This window comes from Acanthopagrus latus, chromosome 13 (genome assembly GCF_904848185.1).
Source record: "Acanthopagrus latus isolate v.2019 chromosome 13, fAcaLat1.1, whole genome shotgun sequence".
Lineage (NCBI taxonomy): Eukaryota > Metazoa > Chordata > Actinopteri > Spariformes > Sparidae > Acanthopagrus > Acanthopagrus latus.
This window is the reverse complement of record NC_051051.1, coordinates 22,324,166-22,344,733: the sequence shown is the minus strand read 5'-3', so window position 1 is coordinate 22,344,733 and position 20,568 is coordinate 22,324,166. Positions and strand designations below refer to the sequence as shown.

The window sequence follows — 20,568 nt, the reverse complement described above, 5'->3', positions numbered from 1 at the left end:
GTTTATTTATTCTTTTGTGTAGACAGTCGTGAAAGAACTGACAAAAACAAGTATCATTTGCTTATTATGGAGGCATTATGTTGTATATCCCATTGTTCAAATGTCCAATAGGACAAAATTATGAAGTTATGACATTTTGTATCCAGAAGGCCAACTTCACTGCAAAACATTTTCTGGTCGTTATTCAATGCTCCATAGCTCAGGAACAGCAATGTAAATGGTGCATGGAGGCATACAGCAATAATACTAGTTTAAAGTATCACCTCATGGAAACGGAGTCACTGGATTGAATTATAAAGGAGATATCTCGTTGATCAAGACAAACTTTATTAGTCACACACTAAACATAGAACACTGAAAAGATAAACACATTAAGACATAAAAATATTGCACATGTGGGACGTCTCACTGGGTTTTACACATGTCCTCTTGCTTTGGAGACTGAGGCCACCACTCCTCCTTCCTGTCTGCACCCACAGCTGCATCTGCAAGATGAAACCATTATAAGACAAAACTGTATGTACAAATAATAGAATAAAACTTACTGGTCTCCATCAGTCAGTAACCCTGTTGCACATGTGAGTCAGTTAGATTTCCATGATTATTGTTCCTCTTAAAAGCAACATCATGTAGAAATTGGCATTTGTGTGATTTTTTTAGTTTTAAATTCAGTTAATAAACATTTGTGGTAAATAAGTTATCAAATCATTCCATTTCATGCCATCACATGATAAAGTACCACCCTTCTTGTACTCTAAACTTGGGTGTTTCAAGGACATTTGGAAACCCTGTTTTAGCTTAGCAGTTGTACTTGAAACTTGTGTGTAGGACCTCAAAATGTTTCGCTTATCTTGCAATTATAACTTGGCATCTCCCCTGGCTCACTAGGTATATTTCTTTTTATATCATAATATATACATTTACAACAAGGTAAATGAGCTTCCCTATTGGCAGTTTTCCTTCTGCCTGTTAAGGTCAAAAGAAAAAGTTAATTCATCCATCAGTCCTGATTCAAGTTTCAAGGCTTAGTGAAGACCTGTGAAGTCCCAACACCTCATGCTTCTGTTAGTGACCCCCCAGTGACCCAAACACACAGTGATATTACAGCAGTTACCCATCTCTGCATCTGATGTGTCAGGAACATTGGAAACCTCTGGCAAAACAAACAGCTCAGGTCTTTATGATGTTAAGACGACCAGGTGAGCAGCAGAACAGCGAGGTGAACTTTACAAGCAGCTTACCTGGAATGGTTCCAAGGCTCGAGTTATCAAAGAACTGCTTGGGACAGGATTTGGACAGCAGCTCTGAGCTTCCACCCACATCAAAGAATCTGCTTTTGGGCGAGTCAAGCAGACTGGCCTTTGGAGAGTCCAGCAGCTTCCTGGGGGACTCCAAAACCTTCCTGGGAGAGTCCAGGACCTTCCTGGGAGTAACCAGGAACTTCTTGGGTGAGTTGAGGAAGTTGGAGGAGTCTGAGGTCATGGGGAGGCCTCTCTTGGTGGGAGTGCAGGGTGGTGAAGGATTGTCATTCTTGGTCTTCACCTTTAACTTGATGGCTCTGCTCTTCCACTTGCTGATCTCTGCCTGCTGACTGGACACCAAGCTGATGGAGCAGGAGAACAGATGTCAGAGCAACAATAGAAAATATAACTGATCACATGAAAATGAATCTTCAAACTGGTTACCTTTCCAACCCGGTTATTTTCAGACGAAGCTGTTTGATTTCCTCCTCAAGTTTGGTTTTCTCCAGCATAACGCTGCTCTTGATCACCCCACCTTTGGGGTCGGTCAGTCGGGCATGAAGGTCTTCACCCTGCAGGACTGAATTCATCATGACCGCACTGTTATTTCCCCTTTAAGTGGGTAACGAATACACTCCCATGCTTGAATTTTGAAAAAAAGAAAAAAACAAGCTGAAAGACACAACCTCATCAGCTTCATTAAACAGCCTGGCAAACATTTTCCTTTTTTTTGTAAAGTGTACATGTGTCACGTTAAATTAAATAAGAACAACACATAGACAAAGACTGGTGACTTACACGACTCCTCTCCTTGCTGCTGTGATTTCCTCAAGGCCTCCTTCAGCTTCCTCATTGAATGTTCCTTTTCATTCAGTAGTGTGGTCATCCTCTGGATCCTGAGAAGATCAGAACAGTCAGACATGAAACAAATAGAATAACCCCTTTAGGATTTTTAGGAAGAGGTGATAAGGTCAGCTAACAACCTTTATCTGTTAGGTGGTACAAAATACCAATCAAGAACTACTAACAACAGTTAATAAAAAAGACAAAAACAGAAGAGTCAGAAGAAATGCATCTAAAGGAATCTTACTCTTGTTGGTGTTTATCAGAAGCTGAAGTCAGCTCCACCTCCATTTTGAACATTTTTTTCCGGAGGTTTTCCATCTCAACAGCAGTGGGTGGGACATTTTTCTGAACCAGAGACAAATATTCAAAAAGGCCAATCAGCGCAAGTGAAGCAAAATGTAAACTACAAAACCACAGTAAATAACCTTTAGTATGATTACTAGAAGTATGTCAAGCCTCAGAATCATCTTTTACAATGAGCTGGAAAATGAGATCTTTAGATGAACCTCAGACTCTCGCAGTTTGTTCCGGAGAGTTTGGATTGTGTTCTCTTTCTCCTCCACCTGTGCACGGCTGTCCTGCAGCTCCGTCTGCAGGAGCTGGGTAGCCTGTTTGTGGTTGGACACCCTGTTGTTGGCTTTGATCTGCGCATCACGCAGCTGATCGTTTTGTACAGACAGAGCCTGAAAGACGGAAAAATGTCTTGTCAACATCTGCAGATAGACAGGTTTCAGGACAGTGTATGTGGGAATAAGTCTAAATATACTACAATGTATATGACAAGGAGAAAAAATGTTAATAAAAAGACAAAACAAACAAAAAGATATGGCAGACATACTTTGACTTTTTCTTCAGTTTGCTGGAGCTGAAGAAGAAGTTGCTGGTTGTCCTTCAGCTGGGAGAGCTCTGCTTTCAGAGGAGCTCCCTGTGACGCCTGCAGCAGAGTCGAACTCTTGCTTTTCCCCTCTCTGAGTTGAGAATCAGCCTGAGCCTCCAGTGACTTCAGCTCCTGACACAGACCATCGTGGTCACTGATGATGCTCTGCAGGAGTCAGGTGAAAGATATAACATGAGAAAGACAAGAAAATATTATTGCAATACATACTTGACCCTTTAAGGCAGCTAAACCCTACCTGTAGAGTCATCTTCCTGCTTTGCACCACTGCGGATCTGCGCTCCAGCTCAGAGCGCAGGATGCTGTCCAGTCCGCTGTAGTTGTTCGGCTCTTTGGCCATTGCAGACTGCAGCTGCTCCTTGAACCTCTCCCTCTCTTTGGCCTCAGTTGACAGCTCACTGGGGAGGCAAGCCATGTTGGACCGGAGCTTCTCCAAAATGCTGGCCATTTTCTACAAAACCAGCAGAATCGTCATAAAAGGTTTAGTACAGTTATGTTGGAGAAATGATTGTTATCTGTATCGCCTGAAAAAAAAAGCTCACCTGCAGGTACAGCTGCCTCTTGTCCAGCAGCTCAGTCAGGTTGTGTTCCAAGAGTGTGCTGAAGTCCTCGTCCTGGACAGAGTCGCTGGATGCCTGCACTTTGCACAGCAGCGAGTCGTGCTGACGCCTCACCTCAAAAACGGCCAAATCTTTCTTCACCAGCTCCTCAAATAGAGCCCTGTAGATCTGTGCCTGCGGCTGTAGGTGAGCCTGGGGAAGCAGAGCGTAAAGGTTTTCAATTTATAACACGATTAAAAGATAAGACATCAGTGAAATTTCAAGCGGAAATCTTTTTATATCTACCAGTATGTGGCCCAGACTTTGAAGACTCTGCTGTCCCAGATTACAGACAGCGCTGTAGGTGTTCATGGTGGCTTTTGGTAGAGGGATTAGAGAGGGGTGCTTCTCTACTCGCAGGGTCTTGTCCATATGAGAGTTAAACTTTGAACAAGTGTCTATGAAGTGCTGGAATCTTCTGAAGGACTCCTGCAATTATAGTTCATTGCTGTTAGCGTTTTACTGAACTGTTAAGAGTGTTAGAATAATTTGTCATTCAGCCGCTGATTGATAAAAATGTATCAATGGAATTACCTGAAGTTGCCCTGTAGAGTCCTGCAGCCGTGATGAAATTGTCTCCTGGACTCCCCTGGTGCTCAGCTGTTCTTGGAGTGCTGAGATGGTTGAGTTTGCGTTACTGAGCAACTGAAAGGAGACGGGGAAAAAAATATATATCCATTATAAAAATATCCCTAAATAGTCCAGCATGTTAATGGTTCTTCTCTGGATAAAGATATATTAAGATAATTATCTGCCTCTTCAGACATCTCTGCAGAACCTTTATAGAAAATGCTGATGAGTTTTATTCTCAAGAACCCATTTTTCCATCATGCATCATCCTGCCATCCATACACATGATGGTACTAAAATTCTGAGGACAATCATTTCCAACATCAGAGACATCAGACAGCCCGATTACAAAAAGGTAATTTAAAAAACTAAAACAGGACTGCTGACAAACCTGCTGTGTGGTGTGGGCTTCAGCTTCAGTACGAGTTAGCTTCTCTGTGCACATTTGAAGCTGCTGGTTGAGCTGCTGCATCTGACAGTAACACCAGAGACAGTGATGGGTCATTTAGAGCATGCATCACAGATGACAGGTGTTAGAAGAGGCATGGTGACAAGAAGTGTCTACTTGATAATAACTGATAACGAGATAAATCACATCACTCAAAATCATAGGTAAGACACCGAAAGCGAACTACAAAAAATGTGCGCGTCTTCTGATAGCTACATTACAACTGGATTCTATCATCATATTTATTTACTGTCCAAAGTACACCAAAGAATTGACAAGTTTTTTTGAATAAAGGATTTTTGAAATATGGTTCACATGTTTGTAGTTTTATCCACAATTTCTATCAGCTAGGATAATAATATACCCATTAAAATCACTGATGAGTTTCGGGAACACATCATCATCGGAACTTTCTTTGGAGGTACTAATTAAAAGTGATACAAGCTAAAAATGTTGCCAGTGATGCCTCGCTGCTACTCCAGCTGCGTTATAATGGAGAAACACAAACCATAACCAACCTTAGCCTGCAGTGTTTCCATCCTGTCCTCCAGCTCTGTTCTCTCCTGCTGCTTCTCCTGTCTCAGTCCCTCCAGTGTCTCCTGCAGCTGATCTCTCTCCTCACTGAGAGACGTCACTCTGCTCAGCAGCTTCTCCATCTCCTCTGTGGATGTCTGACAGCCGCCTTCCTTCTCAGTAAGCAGACCGTCTCTCTCAGTTTCAACGCTTACAAGTTTCTCAGATAGAATCCAAATCTGTGAGGTAAGGAGCAGTTAAAAAGAGGTTTTTTATTGTCGCTTAAACTTCAGCTGTGGAGTAAACGGTTCATAATTCAAATATTTGCAGCCCTCAATAATACATTAAGCTATCCAACACAAACCTCAGCCTGCAGTGTTTCCATCCTGTCCTCCAGCTCTGCTTTCAGCTGCTGCTTCTCCTGTCTCAGTCCCTCCAGTGTCTCCTGCAGCTGATCTCTCTCCTCACTGAGAGACGTCACTCTGCTCAGCAGCTTCTCCATCTCCTCTGTGGATGTCTGACGGCTGGCTTCCTTCTCAGAGAGCAGACCGTCTCTCTCGGCCTCAACACTCTCCAGTTTCTCAGTCAAAGTCCTTATCTGTGAAGAAGGGAATAGTTAAAAGGATCAACCTGCTACGAAAAAGTGTTTGATTATAATTATATAGACACTAACCTGCTGATCTAAAGAGCATTCCTTCTCCTGTCGCAGTTTTTCCAGATCAGAGTTAATCTGCTTCAGTTCACACAGCTCTTCTTGGACTGACTTCAGAAGCTCTTGTGTTGTTGAAGCCTTTTGTCAAACGAATAAACACATAATCAGGTTTGAATAATAGTAAAATGAAAAAATGGCAAACAAGAATATTCATGAGATACTGGTCACACAATGATTTTGGCAACATCCTTAAAAACCATCAAGTACAAAACTGCGAAAAAGCAGTTTAATTACAGCAGGACATCGTGATGAGCAGTGGCCTCACCTCATTCATGTTGTGCTGCAGATCATCTTCCAGCTGCTTCTTCTGCTTAGTGACAGTCTGTAGAGACACACTCAGCTGGACACTCTGTTGAAGCAGAAGAAGGTCCATTATTCATTTAAAACCTCCAAACATTTGCAAAATACACCAAACACAAGAGACATTTTTGACGGCACATGGAAAAGGAACTCCCATCAAATCCTGAAATTATCAGTTCATTTCAACAGTGTGCAACGTCACTGATTCAAGCCCCATCTTTTGATGTGTGATGCATTCTTAGTCATTTTGTTCTTCAAGAAATGTGACAAAGATTTGCACTCAGCGGAACATTATACAGTGTAAAAATAAACTTGACAATGCTCTCTGGCGGTAAAACTCTTACAAGTATTTTCATTGTTGATTATTCTGCCAGTTCCTTCCTTGAATAATCGATTAGTTGTTCGTCTATAAAATGTCAGAAAATGGTTGATCAGTGTGTTCCAAAGCACAAACCTCAAATGTCTTGTTTTGTCCACAACTCAAATATATTCAGTTTAGTGTCATCAAGGCATAAAAGAAACCAGGAAATATCAAAATATTAAAAAAACTGATTAATCACGTGAAATTTGTTTGCCATTAATTCCATTGTTGACAACTTATCAATAAATCATTGCAACTTGATTTTAAATCATCTCCTTTGTGTATATATTCAACAAACTTAAGAGATATATCTGTAAACGCTGATTTGTAGAATTATTTTTGATTGCTTTATTACTGAACACATAGCTACAGAAGCTACATATGACAAAACTCTTCCAAACCTCAGCCTGCAGTGTTTCCATCCTGTCCTCCAGCTCTGCTTTCAGCTGCTGCTTCTCCTGTCTCAGTCCCTCCAGCGTCTCCTGCAGCTGATCTTTCTCTTCACGGAGAGACGTCACTCTGCTCAGCAGCTTCTCCATCTCCTCGCTGTGATTCTGAGCATCGGCCGTCCTCTCAGACAGGAGACCGTCTCTCTCTGCTCGCACACTCTCAAGCTCCTTAATCAGGATTTGGATCTGTCAGGATAGAGTGGAGAAATAATTATTTTTAAAAAATCAAGAACATTAGACAGCAGGTTCATTCTTTGTCTTCTTCTTTACATATAAAAATGCAGTCCTGCCTGGTTTTGGAGCTCCTGTGACTGGCAGGTACTCTCTCCGTTGCTCTCCAGCTCTGCCTTTTGGCTCCTCAGCATGTTGATCTCATCTTGTAGGACTTTGATCTTTTCCTGGGACACCCTCAGCTCCTCCTGGTTCTCAATCATCTAAAAGATATTAACACCACAAGAGCATAAAATGAAAGATATTTCCTTTACAAAGTCACTAAAAAAAGGAGTTTGCTCTAATATTCAAATCCCAGTGGATTTCTTCAGCCACAAGTCTTATAAGTGACATCATCCATAATATGCTCACGTTACATGCCATCTTAATGAGTTCATTTTTCAACCCAAAATGAATGCAAATGTAACAATTTGCTATTTTTCTTACACCAAATAACAATAAATACTATATATTATGGTTTAGAATCATAATTTCAAAAACAAAAGCATGGTGAACAGCAGCAAATTCCATTTTTTTTTCACAATTTTATTTTCAATTAATTCATAGACTAAACAATAAATTATGAAAAGAACAGAAAAATAAATGAGTCAAAAATGACTGACCAGTTCTACATTTTCTTGAAGGTCAGACTTCATCTGGCTTGTTTCCTCCTTTGTTTTCTCCAGTTGTTCCTCCAACTGTTGGATCTGAAACACCACGCAGGGAAGCTTCTCAGTATAAGTCATATGAATGCATGTATGAGCAACAATATAAACTGAAAATCCATAATAACTCCATAGTTCAGTGCACACACAGAGACGCAAACAATTGAGTGAGTTGTTTTATTCCTAAACGCTCTGGCTCAAATGCCTGTTGAGGTCAAATGAAACCAAAATGTAAAAATGTCACAATGATCAGGTGAAGTGAGCACGATGATCTAACCTGCAGAAGTCGCTGTTCCTCGTGTTCTTCTTTCAGTGACTGTTGCTCAGAGCTGAGCTGCTGCTGGAACTCACACTGCATCTAGAAACACAGAGGGAAAACAATGTGACCTTCCACCAGGTTTAAGGGCATTCGATTTTTTTTCCCCCCCCACTTCTCCCTGGATTCTTGGAATTTCTCACCATCAATGATTTTATGCAGATAATTCATCATGAAAAGCTTTCATCAAATGGTGCAGTATTAAATCCTTCCATATTTGACTAGAACTTCAGCCTTATTTTGGGGCTGTTCTAAGGCAAACATTTGTAACAGACCACGAACTCTGGAGAAGTGAAAAATGTGACAACATACAAAACTAAAACCCTCTTCATTCACTTTTACTACCCTGGTTGACATAAACAAGGTGACTGTAGCCAAAAGGTGACCAGTTTGCAGGTGTGTTGTATGCATCCACATTGCAGCTGGCCTTACTTGCTTTGGTTTGGGACTGAGGTCTGCAAATTTGAATGAGCCACTTATTTTGATTTGATCAGATTTTGCACGCTACTCAGTTAATCTAGAAACATTTTACCATACTGTCGGACTGGGAACTGCATACAAGCATGCAAAATAAAAAAAATGAAAGAACTCCAGGTGCAAATTTAATCCAGTCATATTACCATCACAATTGAAATTTCCAGGAGGGGCCTCAGTATTTAGGAGTTTCCTGGGATTGTGATTAAGAGAAATATTTTTTTTTTTCTCCAGTACATATGCAAGTCTTCTGTATGTACACAGACATACATGCTAAAATTCCTCGGTATTTATCCCCAAAATTGCAACCAGATTCTTGCAAAATGGACGGGATACACCAGCATTTTCATTTACAAAAAGACATGTTAACATACCATCTCCATCCTGTCCTCCAGCTCTGCTTTCAGCTGCTGCTTCTCCTGCCTCAGTCCCTCCAGTGTCTCCTGCAGCTGATCTCGCTCCTCGCTGAGAGACGAGACTCTACTCAGCAGCTTCTCCATCTCCTCTGTGGATGTCTGACAGCTGGCTTCCTTCTCGAACAACAGGGCATCCCTCTCTGCTCGTGCACTCTCAAGCTGCTCAGTCAAAGTCTTCATCTGTTTAAAAGGGGATATTTCCACTTAGCAGTCAAGACACTGACAATAAAGATCAGACTTTAACATATCCTTTGGTAGCATTTCAATTCACCTGCTGCTCTAAGTCAGATTCCTTGTGCTCACAGAGTATCATATGATCTGAGCTCCTTCGCTTCTGCTCTTGGAGCTCTTCTTGAAGAGAATGTAGAAGACTCTGAGTTTCTGCAACCTAAAATAAGAGAACAATTTAGAATTCAAAAGAACATCGAAAGGGGGTACAATACAAGTCAACATACAGCTTTAGTGAAATATGTTGCAAGGGACAGACCTGTTGTTCCAGCTGGGCTTGCCTCTCTTGGTTTACTCTTTCCAGGTCAATGTTTCTTTGATTTTGCTCTTGGAGCTGCTGCTGACATGAATGTAGAAGGCTTTGAGTCTCTGTAGCCTAAAAACAAGTTTTCACTCAATATCACTGACATTGGGATTTTACTTACATTCCAAAGACATCAGTTTTACAAAAAACAACTTCATTCTCACCATCTCCATATTTTGCTGAAGATCACCTTCCAACTGGCTCTTCTGCTCACTGATGGTTTGTAGAGTTGCCTGTAGTTGTTCTATCTGGGGAGGAAAATAGCAACATTCCATAATTTAAGTATTTTAAATCAAACATGAGAGTTTTGAAGGATAAGATTAGTGATGTCAGTGTAAGGAATAAGATATAGAAGACTTAAATACCCACTTGAGCTACAATGATTAGCCAATAACATTACTAGTCAATCAAAAGAAAATCAATTGGCAACTATTTTGATGATTGATTACTTGTGTAAGTCATTTTCAAGCAAAAATGTAAACTGTTGGTTTGACAACACTTTGGTCTCTTTTTTGTGTACAATTTTTGATGTAAAAAACAGAGTAACTGGTTAATCATGACAATAATCTGCAGATTTATCAATAATGAAAATAATAATATGTTGCAGTCCTAATACACACAAAACATTTGTAAAGATACGTTTATTGCAGATTTTGGTCAATAAGACAATAAAAACTGCTATTACCTCTTGCTGAAGTTGGGTTACTGTCGCATCATGTGCTTGGAGTTCTGATGACAGCATGTGTGGCTGGTTGAACCCACCATGGGCTAGTGCAACCTGCGACAGAAAACACATTACTTTTAATTGTCTCCTCTGGGCTGCCTGGGATTAAATATAAATGAGATAATCGCATGTATGAAGAAACAGTGGTAACATACCACCTCCATCCTGTCCTCCAGCTCTGCTTTCAGCTGCTGCTTCTCCTGTCTCAGTCCCTCCAGCGTCTCCTGCAGCTGATCTCTCTCCTCACTGAGAGACGTCACTCTGCTCAGCAGCTTCTCCATCTCCTCTGTGGATGTCTGACAGCTGGCTTCCTTCTCAGAGAGCAGACCGTCTCTCTCTGCCCTCACACACTCAAGCTCCGCAGTCAGAGTCTTCAACTATTGTAGCGGGAAAAAAACATTATATTCTACAATGAATATCTTAAAAGCTGAAGTAAGTAATGTCATGGCACTGTGTAAGATTTTTAAGTTTTCTTGATGAATCAAGAAGGTCTTACATGTGTTTGCAGCTCCTCTAGCTGTGGACTCATCTCACTGGGAAGACCGTCCTGTTTGGATGTTTGAGCAGCCTCCAGCTGTTTGATCAGCTCTTTCTGTTCACGATTCCTCTCCAGGGCTGCTCTCAGCTCATCCTGATTCTCAATCATCTGTTTTGGAAAAATAAGAATACATAAATTTGACGCGTAGAGACGAAAACAAACATCATAGGCACGACAGATCTGATGGAAATAAATGCATTTTTAAAATCTGGATGGTCAAAGTAGCCGCGTGAAAACTCACCATCTCCACATTCTCCTGCATGTCCATCTTGAGCTGGTCTCTTTCTTCAGTGAGAGAAGCCACAGTAGATCGGAGCGTCTCCATCTCCTCTGCAGAGCTCTGAACACCGGCCATCAGGAGAGTCTCTTTCTCATCTCGCATACTCTGAAGCTCCTGTGTAAGACTCAGCATCTGTTGGGCAGATTTCCAACTAAAGGTCAGATCGCTGGCAATGAAGAATTAGTTAAGCTGCCTCACTACCATTTAAGCTCACATCAGATTCCTTCTGCTCAATGAGTTTCATCTGATCAGAGATCTTCTGCTTCTGCTCTTGGAGGTCATCTTGAAGAGATTGTAGGCAAGCTTGTGTCTCTGCAGCCTAAAAATAAGACACATAAGCGTAACGTAAATCAAAAGAACAATACTTGGGCTAAAATTATTTTGAACAGGGACAGGTTACAGCTGTGTTAACTGCAAATACACACAGTATCAGGAGAACAGGAGAGAAAAAGAGGAAGAGAGAATGTTTAAGAGATGTAATAGGATTGGTTTTGTAATGTTAAGGTTTAAAAAAAGCAATCCAGTCACTCACCATCTGCACCTTTTCCTGGAGGTCCACCTGGAGCTGGTCTCTCTCTGCAGTGACAGATGTAACTGTAGCGAGCAGCTTCTCCAGCTCCTCTGCAGACGTCTGAGCATCAGCATTCTGTTCTTTCTCAGCTCGCACAGACTGGAGCTCTTCAGTCAGCTGATTCACCTGCGATCAACCAAATAAAAACACTGAGCTAAATTTTTATGGTATTACCACGTAACTGATCTACAGTTCTAAATCCAAAAGCTAACTGGAGGAAAGTTAACATCCAGAAAAGATCTGACTTGATAAGGAATGTCATATCATACCTGTTCTTGAAGTTCTTTACTGATCTCTTCCTCTGTGCTTCTGGAATTTTCACTGTCAGCAAGCTTCTCCTCCAAATCCTTCATCAGCTGCTGCATCTCATTCAGTTTATCTTCCAGTGACGCTCTGTGTTGTTCACTCTCCTGCAGCTGAAAGAAAAAAATTACTTTACCATGATTTTGTGGTAGAAGTTTTTGGGCCTCAATCTTTAGGACTCAGTAGATGAACGCCTGCTTGCTCGCAGTGATTCGGGTGTAGACAGAAAGTAGTTCCTACATGAAACTGCTCACAACAAGGTCTGTGGATTGTCTTAGTTCATGATATCTCGAAAGAGAAGTCGGTGTTGAGTTTTTAAAGTGAATTTTTTTGGCACTCTATGCCCTCTCTTGAATGGCGCTTGACTTGTGGTGCTGACACGTCTGTGACTGACCTCTCCAAAACTCAGCAACTCACACCAAACACAAATATGTATTTTTGACTCAGTATTAAACAGTCCTTTTAATATCAGATATCTGCTGATACGGAGTTTGATCCAATAGTTATATTTCCATATATGCTGATGAAATTTGTATCTGAGGCATCAACACTGACACACCTTATTTTTCATGATGCACACACTGATTCAAAAAGATTCAGCTTTAACTACTACTAGAAGGAAATTAATATTTAGTTAACTCCACCATTTCAGCCTTTTTACTTCCAGCTTTGCAATGCTTCTTGTCTGCACATGAAAACATTTTAGGATTTCAAAGCTAATAAAAAGGTTAAATCATGATCACACAGCACCCATATTTAAGTTCCATAACTTACTTTATAGACCATCTCTTCCATAGTAGCTATGAGCTGACTCTTCTCGGTATCAGATTGCTCCAGGTCTGAGCGAAGTGAATCCAGCTGCCGTGTCACATCAGCACACTGCTCACTCAGCTCCTTCTCCCTCAGTGCAGCAGCACTAGAGTCTGCTTGGATTTTCAGGATCTCATCCTGGGATGTCTGCAGGAAGTCTCTGAGTTGCTGAGCTTCCTCCTGACACTCAGCTTGACTTGAGAGCAGGCCGTCTCTTTGAGTTTGAACAGCACACAGCTCCTCAGTCAACTCACACACCTGAGGCAACACAGAATGAAATCACATGACTATTTGAAACATGCTCTCTATCTCAAATAACACAGTCCATAGGAAGATTTTTGGAGGACTGACCTGCTTTGTCAAACTGTCCACTTTCTCTGGGAGGGCCTGGAATGAAGACAGTTCCTCCAGCTGAGCTCTGAGGGCTTCCTCTGCCTCACGAGCTGCTGTCAGCTCTTTGTTAAGGTTAGATACCGTTCTCTCAAGTTCCACGCTGTCGATCAGATCTGGAGACAGAAAACAACTTATACCTCCCATCTGATTCCACATATTCCACTTTATCAGAGGTTCATAAACAATTCAATCTAAAACCTACTCTTTGGGACTTTTCCATCCAGAAGAGTGGTGAGCTTGGTGTTCTCATCGAACACAACGTTCAGCTCTTTTTGGAGATCTGTCTGCATCTTTCTGAAGCGTGACTTCTCTGTCTCAAGTTGATAGCGCAAGCTGTTTACCTCATTGTCCAGCTTATCATGGTTGACAGATAGCGTAACCTGCAAAGGAGACCATGAAAAGACACACCACATAGATATTGGTCTTGGTGTCAGCAGTACGGTACAGAAACCATATGCCTATGTTGTATACTACTGTAAAATCTTGCAGTAATACTTTTTATATAACTGATATTGGCAAGTACACAAATGATCATTTGAGTATATTTTGTGTTAATCCCACTTACAACTCTCTCCTCCAGCGCAATGTTTTCACTGCGCAGGAAAGCCCATTCCTTCTTTGTGTCTCTGCTGAGCCCCTCAGCATCATCCAGAGAGCGCCGAAGCTTCGCCACTTCCTGCACCAAGTCCTTACCGCTCTGTATGGAGGCAACAAAACACAATTAGTCTGCTTAATGACAACTTTTTCCAACACCATCTGCTTCTCAGTCATCTCTGCTAAAATAATAATTTTGTTGACTGGCTCCATGTTGCACCTTCTATGAAATCATGCGTACCATACTCTGAAGTTCCTCTGCAAAGTCACTTTTCTTCTTTAGCTCCTCAGTCAGAGTTTCAAGTTTTCTCTAGAAAAAACAAAAATAAAGAACAGTCAAAGAACCTGCAACACATAATCAATGATCTTTTGTTTAAAAAATGAATAATCATGATAATTCTTTTCCCCCATCTAATTAGTCCATGGAGGAAATCCTCAGCATGTCATCTTACCTGATGCTCCTGGCACTGGAGCTCAGAGGATTCAACTGCCTTCTTCAAGCTAGATATTTCATTTTTTAACTTGTTCTGGAAGACAAAACAAACAGCGTGAACACAAAATTCATAACAACAACAGACAAATTCAAACCCATGTCTCCATCACCCGTTGATCTTAGTACTTTAAATGGAGTCTGATGGAGATCAACCAGTAACTTCACCTCGTGCTCCTTCCTGAACTCTTCCTCCAGTGACTCGAACTCGTCCGTCTCTCTCTTCTCCTGCAGCTCCTGTAACATAGCAGCGTTTGCTTTCTCCAGACTCTGAATCTGCTCTATGAACATCCCCAGCTCTTCTTTCAGGTAGTCTCGCTCACCAACCACTGTGTCCTGTAAACATTTCGACAGCTTCATCAGTTTAAACAGTGGTGAGCATTTATACCTGAGATGCACTGCCCCTATGTAGCTTGTTGTTGGGTTAGGGTTTTCATATAGAAAATGAGTGAACATGAGACTTTCTGTTTACATAAGCAAAACAAGCTACTAAATTGTGACATTACCTTCTCTGAAGCCAGAGTTTCACACAGTTGGATGGTCTCTGCAAACTCTCTTCTCATCTGGAACACAAGTCAGTAAGATTAGTGCAAATGTCAGCAAGCACAACCAAGCCAAATCGAAACAATTTAGAAAAGGTTTATCAAGCATACCTGTTCAGTTTCACTTGGAATGTGGCTCTGCTCCTCCAGCTGTCTTTCCAGGTCTGCCACTCGGAATTCTAACATCTCCATCTTTTCTGTAGTCTCGTGTTTCTGCTGGGCTTCTGTTTGCAGCAGCAGCTCCAGCTCAGCCACCCTCTCCTCTGCTATCTGTATTTTCTCCAGGGTCTCGTGTTTCGGCTGGGCTTCTGTTTGCATTTGCAGTTGCAGCTCCAACTCTGCAACCCTCTCCTCTGCTATGTGTATTTTCTCCAGGGTCTCATTCTTCTGCTGGGCCTCTGATTGTAACTGCAGCTCCAGCTCAGCCATCCTTTCTTCTGCTATCGGTGCTTTCTCTAGGATTTCGTGTCTCTCCAGGGCCTCTGCTTGCAGTTGCAGTTGCAGTTCCAACTCTGCCACCCTCTCTTCTGCTATTTTTATTTTCTCCATCATCTCATTTTTCTGCTGGGCCTCTGTTTGTAGCTGCAGTTGCAGCTCCAGCTCAGCTGCCCTCTGTTCTGCTGTCTGTATTTTTTCCAGGAACTCTTGCATCTGCTGGGCCTCTGTCTGAAGCTGCAGCTCCAGCTCTGCAACTTTACCATCTAATGTTTGTACCTTTTCCAAGGCCTCATTTTTCTGTTGGGTCTCCATTTCCAGCTGCTGCTCAAGGTTAGACACTTTTCCTGAGAGGTCATACATCCGGTCTGGAGACACAAAGTCTTTGGGACTAAAGACAAGATAAAATATAAATGTCATGTGTTTAACTAACTAAAATAAAGAAAGAAAAATAAACTCATAATATCATAGATTATTTAAGGGCATTCACCTGTCTCCGAAACTTCGAAAAGTCACAGAACTCTGATTTATCTCCATTTCATCTGATGGCTCATCAGGAATATCCCAGTGAGAGTCAAAGCTCTCATCCTCTGTTAAAGTATACAATATATGCATTAAAGTGATTGTGTGATTGGAATGATTAGATTAATTTTGATTTGCAGAATGCATACACTGTGTTCCCTCTTACCTTCACCCAGCTCCGTTAAACAGGAGCGGTCTGCTTTCCTCTTTCGAGTTAAAGGGTCTGCAAAGCTGAGGTCAGATGAGCCAACACCACAGACAGACGGACGGGCCAGTCTGATCATCTTTCCTCCCCATGTCACTCTGCGTTTTGGCATCTTAAAGTCGAAACAGTCATCATCATTAAGATGAAAATTATGTAGAGAAAGCTGTTCTCTATCTCAAGCTTTGTGTCATAATCTACCTTGTGAACAGGAACCAGGGTTGAGCTGGTGATGATCAGTTTCGTAAGGTTTTTGATCCTGTCCTCTTGCTCTCTCTGGAGCTGGTCCTTTTCTTGGAGCAGCTGGGCGAGAAACTCCTTCTCTGTGGCTGTTGTGTGTGTGACTGAAGAAACCTGTAGGGAGGTTATCCACACGTCAGTGGGCAGAAAGTGCCGTAGTCATGCAACTTGCATGGATAGGCGAAACAGAACATGAATTAAGAGAGAAAAAGACGGATGACACTTGCCTCATGAAGTCTTCGCTTGAGGTCAACGATCTCATTTCGGTATCTTTTGAGCAGAGCCCCGTCATCAGACACCTCTGTCACATGAGGGTCGTTCTTCATTTTCTTTGCAGTGCTGGCAAACTATTAGAACATTTGTTTTTTTTCATGAAACAACATCTGCTTTGATATCTCAATCTAGGGATCTAAGATAATATTTAGTGCCATATCACATTAACGACATAGTAGTAATATATTGTCCAGTCCTGAGTATTAAATCTGCATATTTCACCAACCTGCAGAGTGCTGAGGGTCTCGTCTAGAGCGACAGGAGTGATGGTACAGATGATGACAGTTTTAGCGTTCCCACCCAATGAGTTCTGTAGGATGCGGGTTAGCTTACTGTCTCTGTAGTTGGTGAAACCCCTGAAGACACAGGATGATATTGAGCCAATGTTCAAAACATATATAGGCCTATTAACTAGTTGTTTTTCAAATCCATTTGTTTCTTTCCATCATTTACCTTTATATAACCAGAGACAGTTTAACTCTTGATTGACAACTCTGGAGTCATTTTGAATTAATGAGGAAGACTACTCATTCAACTTCGTAATTTTAACCTCAAAATTAGTATATTGAGAGTTTTAGGATTTTTTCCTGAGTGTGAGATATGTAAAATGAACCTGCTAATTCTCATCCGGATATGTAGATCCTTTGCACTGTTTCAAAAAGTTCAACAAAGTGAGCTCTGCACTTTTTGTTACCCCAGCTACCAGAGGCACTTGATGGATAGATGCAATGCTGTATTTCAAGGAAAGGCGCAAATAAGAATATTTTAGAGAACTCTTACTTAAAGCTAAGGGTGCAGTAACAGCAAGAAACACTGGCTGATAATAAGGATTATCCTAGAGGTACAAAGTAAAACCCAAACAGTTATAGGACATATGAATTGTATAATTCAGAGTGGTGTTAACACAGGTGGAACATGTTGCTATCAGTGCACTGCTTGTTCACTCTGTACTCACTTTTGGCTCTCATCTGTCAGTTTCTTGATCACTTGTCCAAGTGTGAACAGGCTACGATTGATATTGCAACCTTCTTTGAAGCGTGCGCCTGTGACATCGAAAGGAATAGATTATTGTATTATCATACACTATAGCATACATTAACTCTGTCTATATATTTAACTCCACCTTACCTTCAGCTCCTGTTTGACTTGCTCTCTCAGATCCAGCTAGATCGACTAAATTCTAGAGGACAAAGCAAAATTGACCAAATCAATATTAAAACACAAACAATGATCCAGTCAGAAAGCAGAGTTAATAGGAAGATTGAAAAAATTGCAAGTATTAAAAGAAGAAGCTAGCTTACCAAATGAGACACAATAATGGCTCCATCAGCATTTTCACCAGATGCTGGGTCACTCCTTTCTCTGCTTTCCAAGATCTAAGTAAAATTAAATCATGAGAAAAAAACGACATCTCACCAGAATCCATCACGTTACCGTATGTTGTGGTCTTACTTACCATTCGGAAAATGGTGTGTGAGCGGCTGCTCCGCTGGTTCATTTTGGTTTTTCCATAGTGACGGTTCTCTAAAGAGGAAGATTGGACAGAAAGCATATTGGTTGTAGCAGTGCATACTGTGAAGGGACAACTGTTCAGTAACATAACATCAGATCTTACTTTCTCCTTTCCGAATCCAGGCCAGGGCTTGTTCAGGATTTGTTACCAGTTCCTCGGTCAGGTCAGCCACATAAATGTTTTTCTGCACAGGTATTGGCAAGTCACAATCAAAATAGGCAGAAAAGTACACCAGTACAAACCTAAAAAGGTCTGCAAAAACACCATCAAAATGAAAACCTCCAAACAGCCCACTCACATTGATTGTCTCACGGACTTCCAGAGGTTTTCTCTTCCAGCTGTCAACAAGCAGATCAGTCACAGTCTCGTTGTAGATTTCCATGTAAGAAACCCGGAGAAGGAACTCCTTCTTTGGACACTTTGGGCAAAAGATAAGTAATTTGGTTAGAATAAACTGTGATTTCACAACAGATTACAGCATATTTCAAACATGTTATACAATTCTTACATTTTTTATGGTTTGGAAGACATCTTCCACAGCCAGAGGAATCACTCCAGGAGTAAGGTCACTCCCCATCATGGTGAAAGTCTTTCCAGAGGAAGTCTGCCCGTAAGCAAATATGGTTCCTGTGGATCAAGCACAGAATAGTTATATACACATAACAAAACAACACAAAAATATGGAACAACACAAATAGATGGGTCTCATTGCATTCAGTTTCCAGTACATACCATTGTATCCTTCAACAGAGGAAACCACCAGAGGCTTTGCAATGCTCTGGTACAGCTGACTGGTTGTTTCTTCAGCAGCAAACACCCGATCTGTGAATGGGAGAGGAGCAAAATGTATGTACAGTAGATTTATATTGCTATAATACTCAATAGCAAATATCTCAAAGGAGCCACAAAAAAGTGAAAACACATCTCTTAACCCTTGACACGCTGCAAAACCTACCGAAACTAAAGCTCTTGTTGGAATTCCCATCATCAATCAGATGAATTGATTTCGAATTAGATTTCCAGTACACCTGGACGGGCTCTGTTCTCTCTGCACTTTCTTCCCTGTAAGAAGGACACACATTCAAGATATGCAATTTTCTCAACAATGTGTTCAAGGTACAAAGGTTAGTGTTGCTCCATGTGAATTAATTTGTGGAGGATCAGCAAAAACTAATTATAATATTTAGATTAATAAAGAAATCCCTTTAATTCTCAAAAAAAAAATCCACAATTATTATGTACTGAAAAGTCAATAATATCAGATATGAGGATCTTGATTCTTTAAAACAATATTATGTAACATTTTGACCTTAAAATAACAGCTTCAAAATCATTTTGATGGTAGTGTCTTATAATAGGGTTAAAGGTGTCTGTCTCAGCCACTCCATGCCCCTGTCACTTGTTTCTGCACTAGTGTAACTCAGGTGAGAAGGTAGGACCACAGCATTACATACATGTAAACTTCAAGATACAAGTTTACAACAAATAACATTGTAACTAAATATCTGTATTGATATTTGCAGGGGGAAAGTTAGTTAGCTGTTTGCAGCCAGTGAAAAGCAGTCAGTCCTGTGGTGTAGGTGGCTGTGACATTTTACAAAATATATCAGTCAGAGCACTCTTAGTATTTTTGACAGTGGTGTTGCAATCAGAAACTGTGGGAGATTGTCAGTCCCTACATAATGTTGCTTTACACACCTTTTCAAAAGTCAGTTGTTATTAGGTCACATCTTATTAATAACAAAAGACAACTTGAAGAGTCAAGTGAGTGAGGGATAGTGATATCTGTTCACCACTTTAGTTCAGAATTTAATGTCTGGACAGCTATTAGATAGATTTGGTACAGACAATTCCCCTCAGTACTAACTGTAATAACACGGTCGATCCCCTGACTTTTAGCCATCAACAAGGTAAAGTTTCACTTAAACCTCTAGACAGAGCAGTTAGAATCGTTAAAACAACAGAACGAATGAAAAATAATTGCACAATACAGCACACAAATATAATACATTTCAAAGGTTCCCAAGAGAGATCAGATTTGTAATGAAATAACTCAGCAGTGTATTGTTTCAATACAGTACTATCAGGTTAGTCAGAAAGTGTAAACTATAACTTTCAAACTATTACTCCAAAGCACAGACGTTAGGTATTTTTACAAGCTCAGCATCAGCCAACAGAGTTTGATAAACCATTAATACTTACTGCAACAATGACTTTTAGCTTAGATTTTTGGCTAATGACAAATTAACAACATTTCTTTCAGTAACGTCAACGCTAACGGTTAAGAGTTAGCTAGTTAGCTCATAACTTGTAATTCAGGTTAGCTAGTCAACGTAACGTTAACTGTTGTCTTAAAACTTACCTCTCTATAAGCGGACGGACTCGAACGCAAACCTTGACAGCCGACTCTTCTGTCATTTTTCTACTTGACAGTTAACCAACACACCTAAAATGAAAACGTAAATTAATCCATCTTCTGAAAATGATAACGATAATCACGCCTTAACATCCGAAGCGAGCGCCCTACGTTTGTAAATTTCAAATTTTTGTCAACCTTCACTGATTGGTGAACGTCATCGGGTGGGCAGGTC

The 20,568-nt window shown here is 40.9% G+C and overlaps 1 protein-coding gene across 8 annotated transcripts; it reads right to left on the bottom strand.

Annotated features, from left to right (window-relative positions):
- Nucleotides 1-305: 305 nt before the first annotated feature.
- On the bottom strand, nucleotides 306-20,518 carry cenpe (centromere protein E). 8 transcript variants are annotated; one of them, XM_037118815.1, is made up of 56 exons: nucleotides 20,340-20,518; nucleotides 18,933-19,039; nucleotides 18,710-18,799; nucleotides 18,486-18,604; nucleotides 18,276-18,395; nucleotides 18,080-18,161; nucleotides 17,921-17,988; nucleotides 17,766-17,840; nucleotides 17,593-17,644; nucleotides 17,420-17,507; nucleotides 16,691-16,820; nucleotides 16,419-16,538; nucleotides 16,153-16,305; nucleotides 15,916-16,066; nucleotides 15,718-15,817; nucleotides 14,904-15,618; nucleotides 14,757-14,813; nucleotides 14,419-14,586; nucleotides 14,213-14,287; nucleotides 14,002-14,070; nucleotides 13,732-13,863; nucleotides 13,369-13,546; nucleotides 13,125-13,279; nucleotides 12,738-13,031; nucleotides 11,930-12,076; nucleotides 11,622-11,786; nucleotides 11,304-11,408; nucleotides 11,051-11,221; nucleotides 10,768-10,917; nucleotides 10,427-10,648; nucleotides 10,233-10,325; nucleotides 9,712-9,795; nucleotides 9,503-9,619; nucleotides 9,287-9,403; nucleotides 8,974-9,195; nucleotides 8,087-8,167; nucleotides 7,768-7,851; nucleotides 7,225-7,368; nucleotides 6,887-7,120; nucleotides 6,090-6,173; nucleotides 5,786-5,902; nucleotides 5,477-5,710; nucleotides 5,118-5,351; nucleotides 4,543-4,623; nucleotides 4,116-4,226; nucleotides 3,828-4,010; nucleotides 3,525-3,734; nucleotides 3,221-3,433; nucleotides 2,926-3,129; nucleotides 2,594-2,770; nucleotides 2,332-2,432; nucleotides 2,040-2,137; nucleotides 1,686-1,821; nucleotides 1,242-1,603; nucleotides 1,115-1,153; nucleotides 306-485 (listed from the first exon to the last, which is right to left on the bottom strand). In XM_037118815.1, the coding sequence occupies exons 1-56, from the start codon at nucleotides 20,393-20,395 to the stop codon at nucleotides 406-408; spliced, it is 8,154 nt and encodes a 2,717-aa protein (XP_036974710.1). In that variant the 5' UTR covers nucleotides 20,396-20,518; the 3' UTR covers nucleotides 306-405. The 8 variants fall into 8 exon arrangements, with proteins under 8 accessions (XP_036974710.1, XP_036974713.1, XP_036974712.1 ...); XM_037118818.1 differs by having other exon boundaries at nucleotides 2,651-2,770; XM_037118817.1 differs by having other exon boundaries at nucleotides 9,503-9,580.
- Nucleotides 20,519-20,568: the final 50 nt, after the last annotated feature.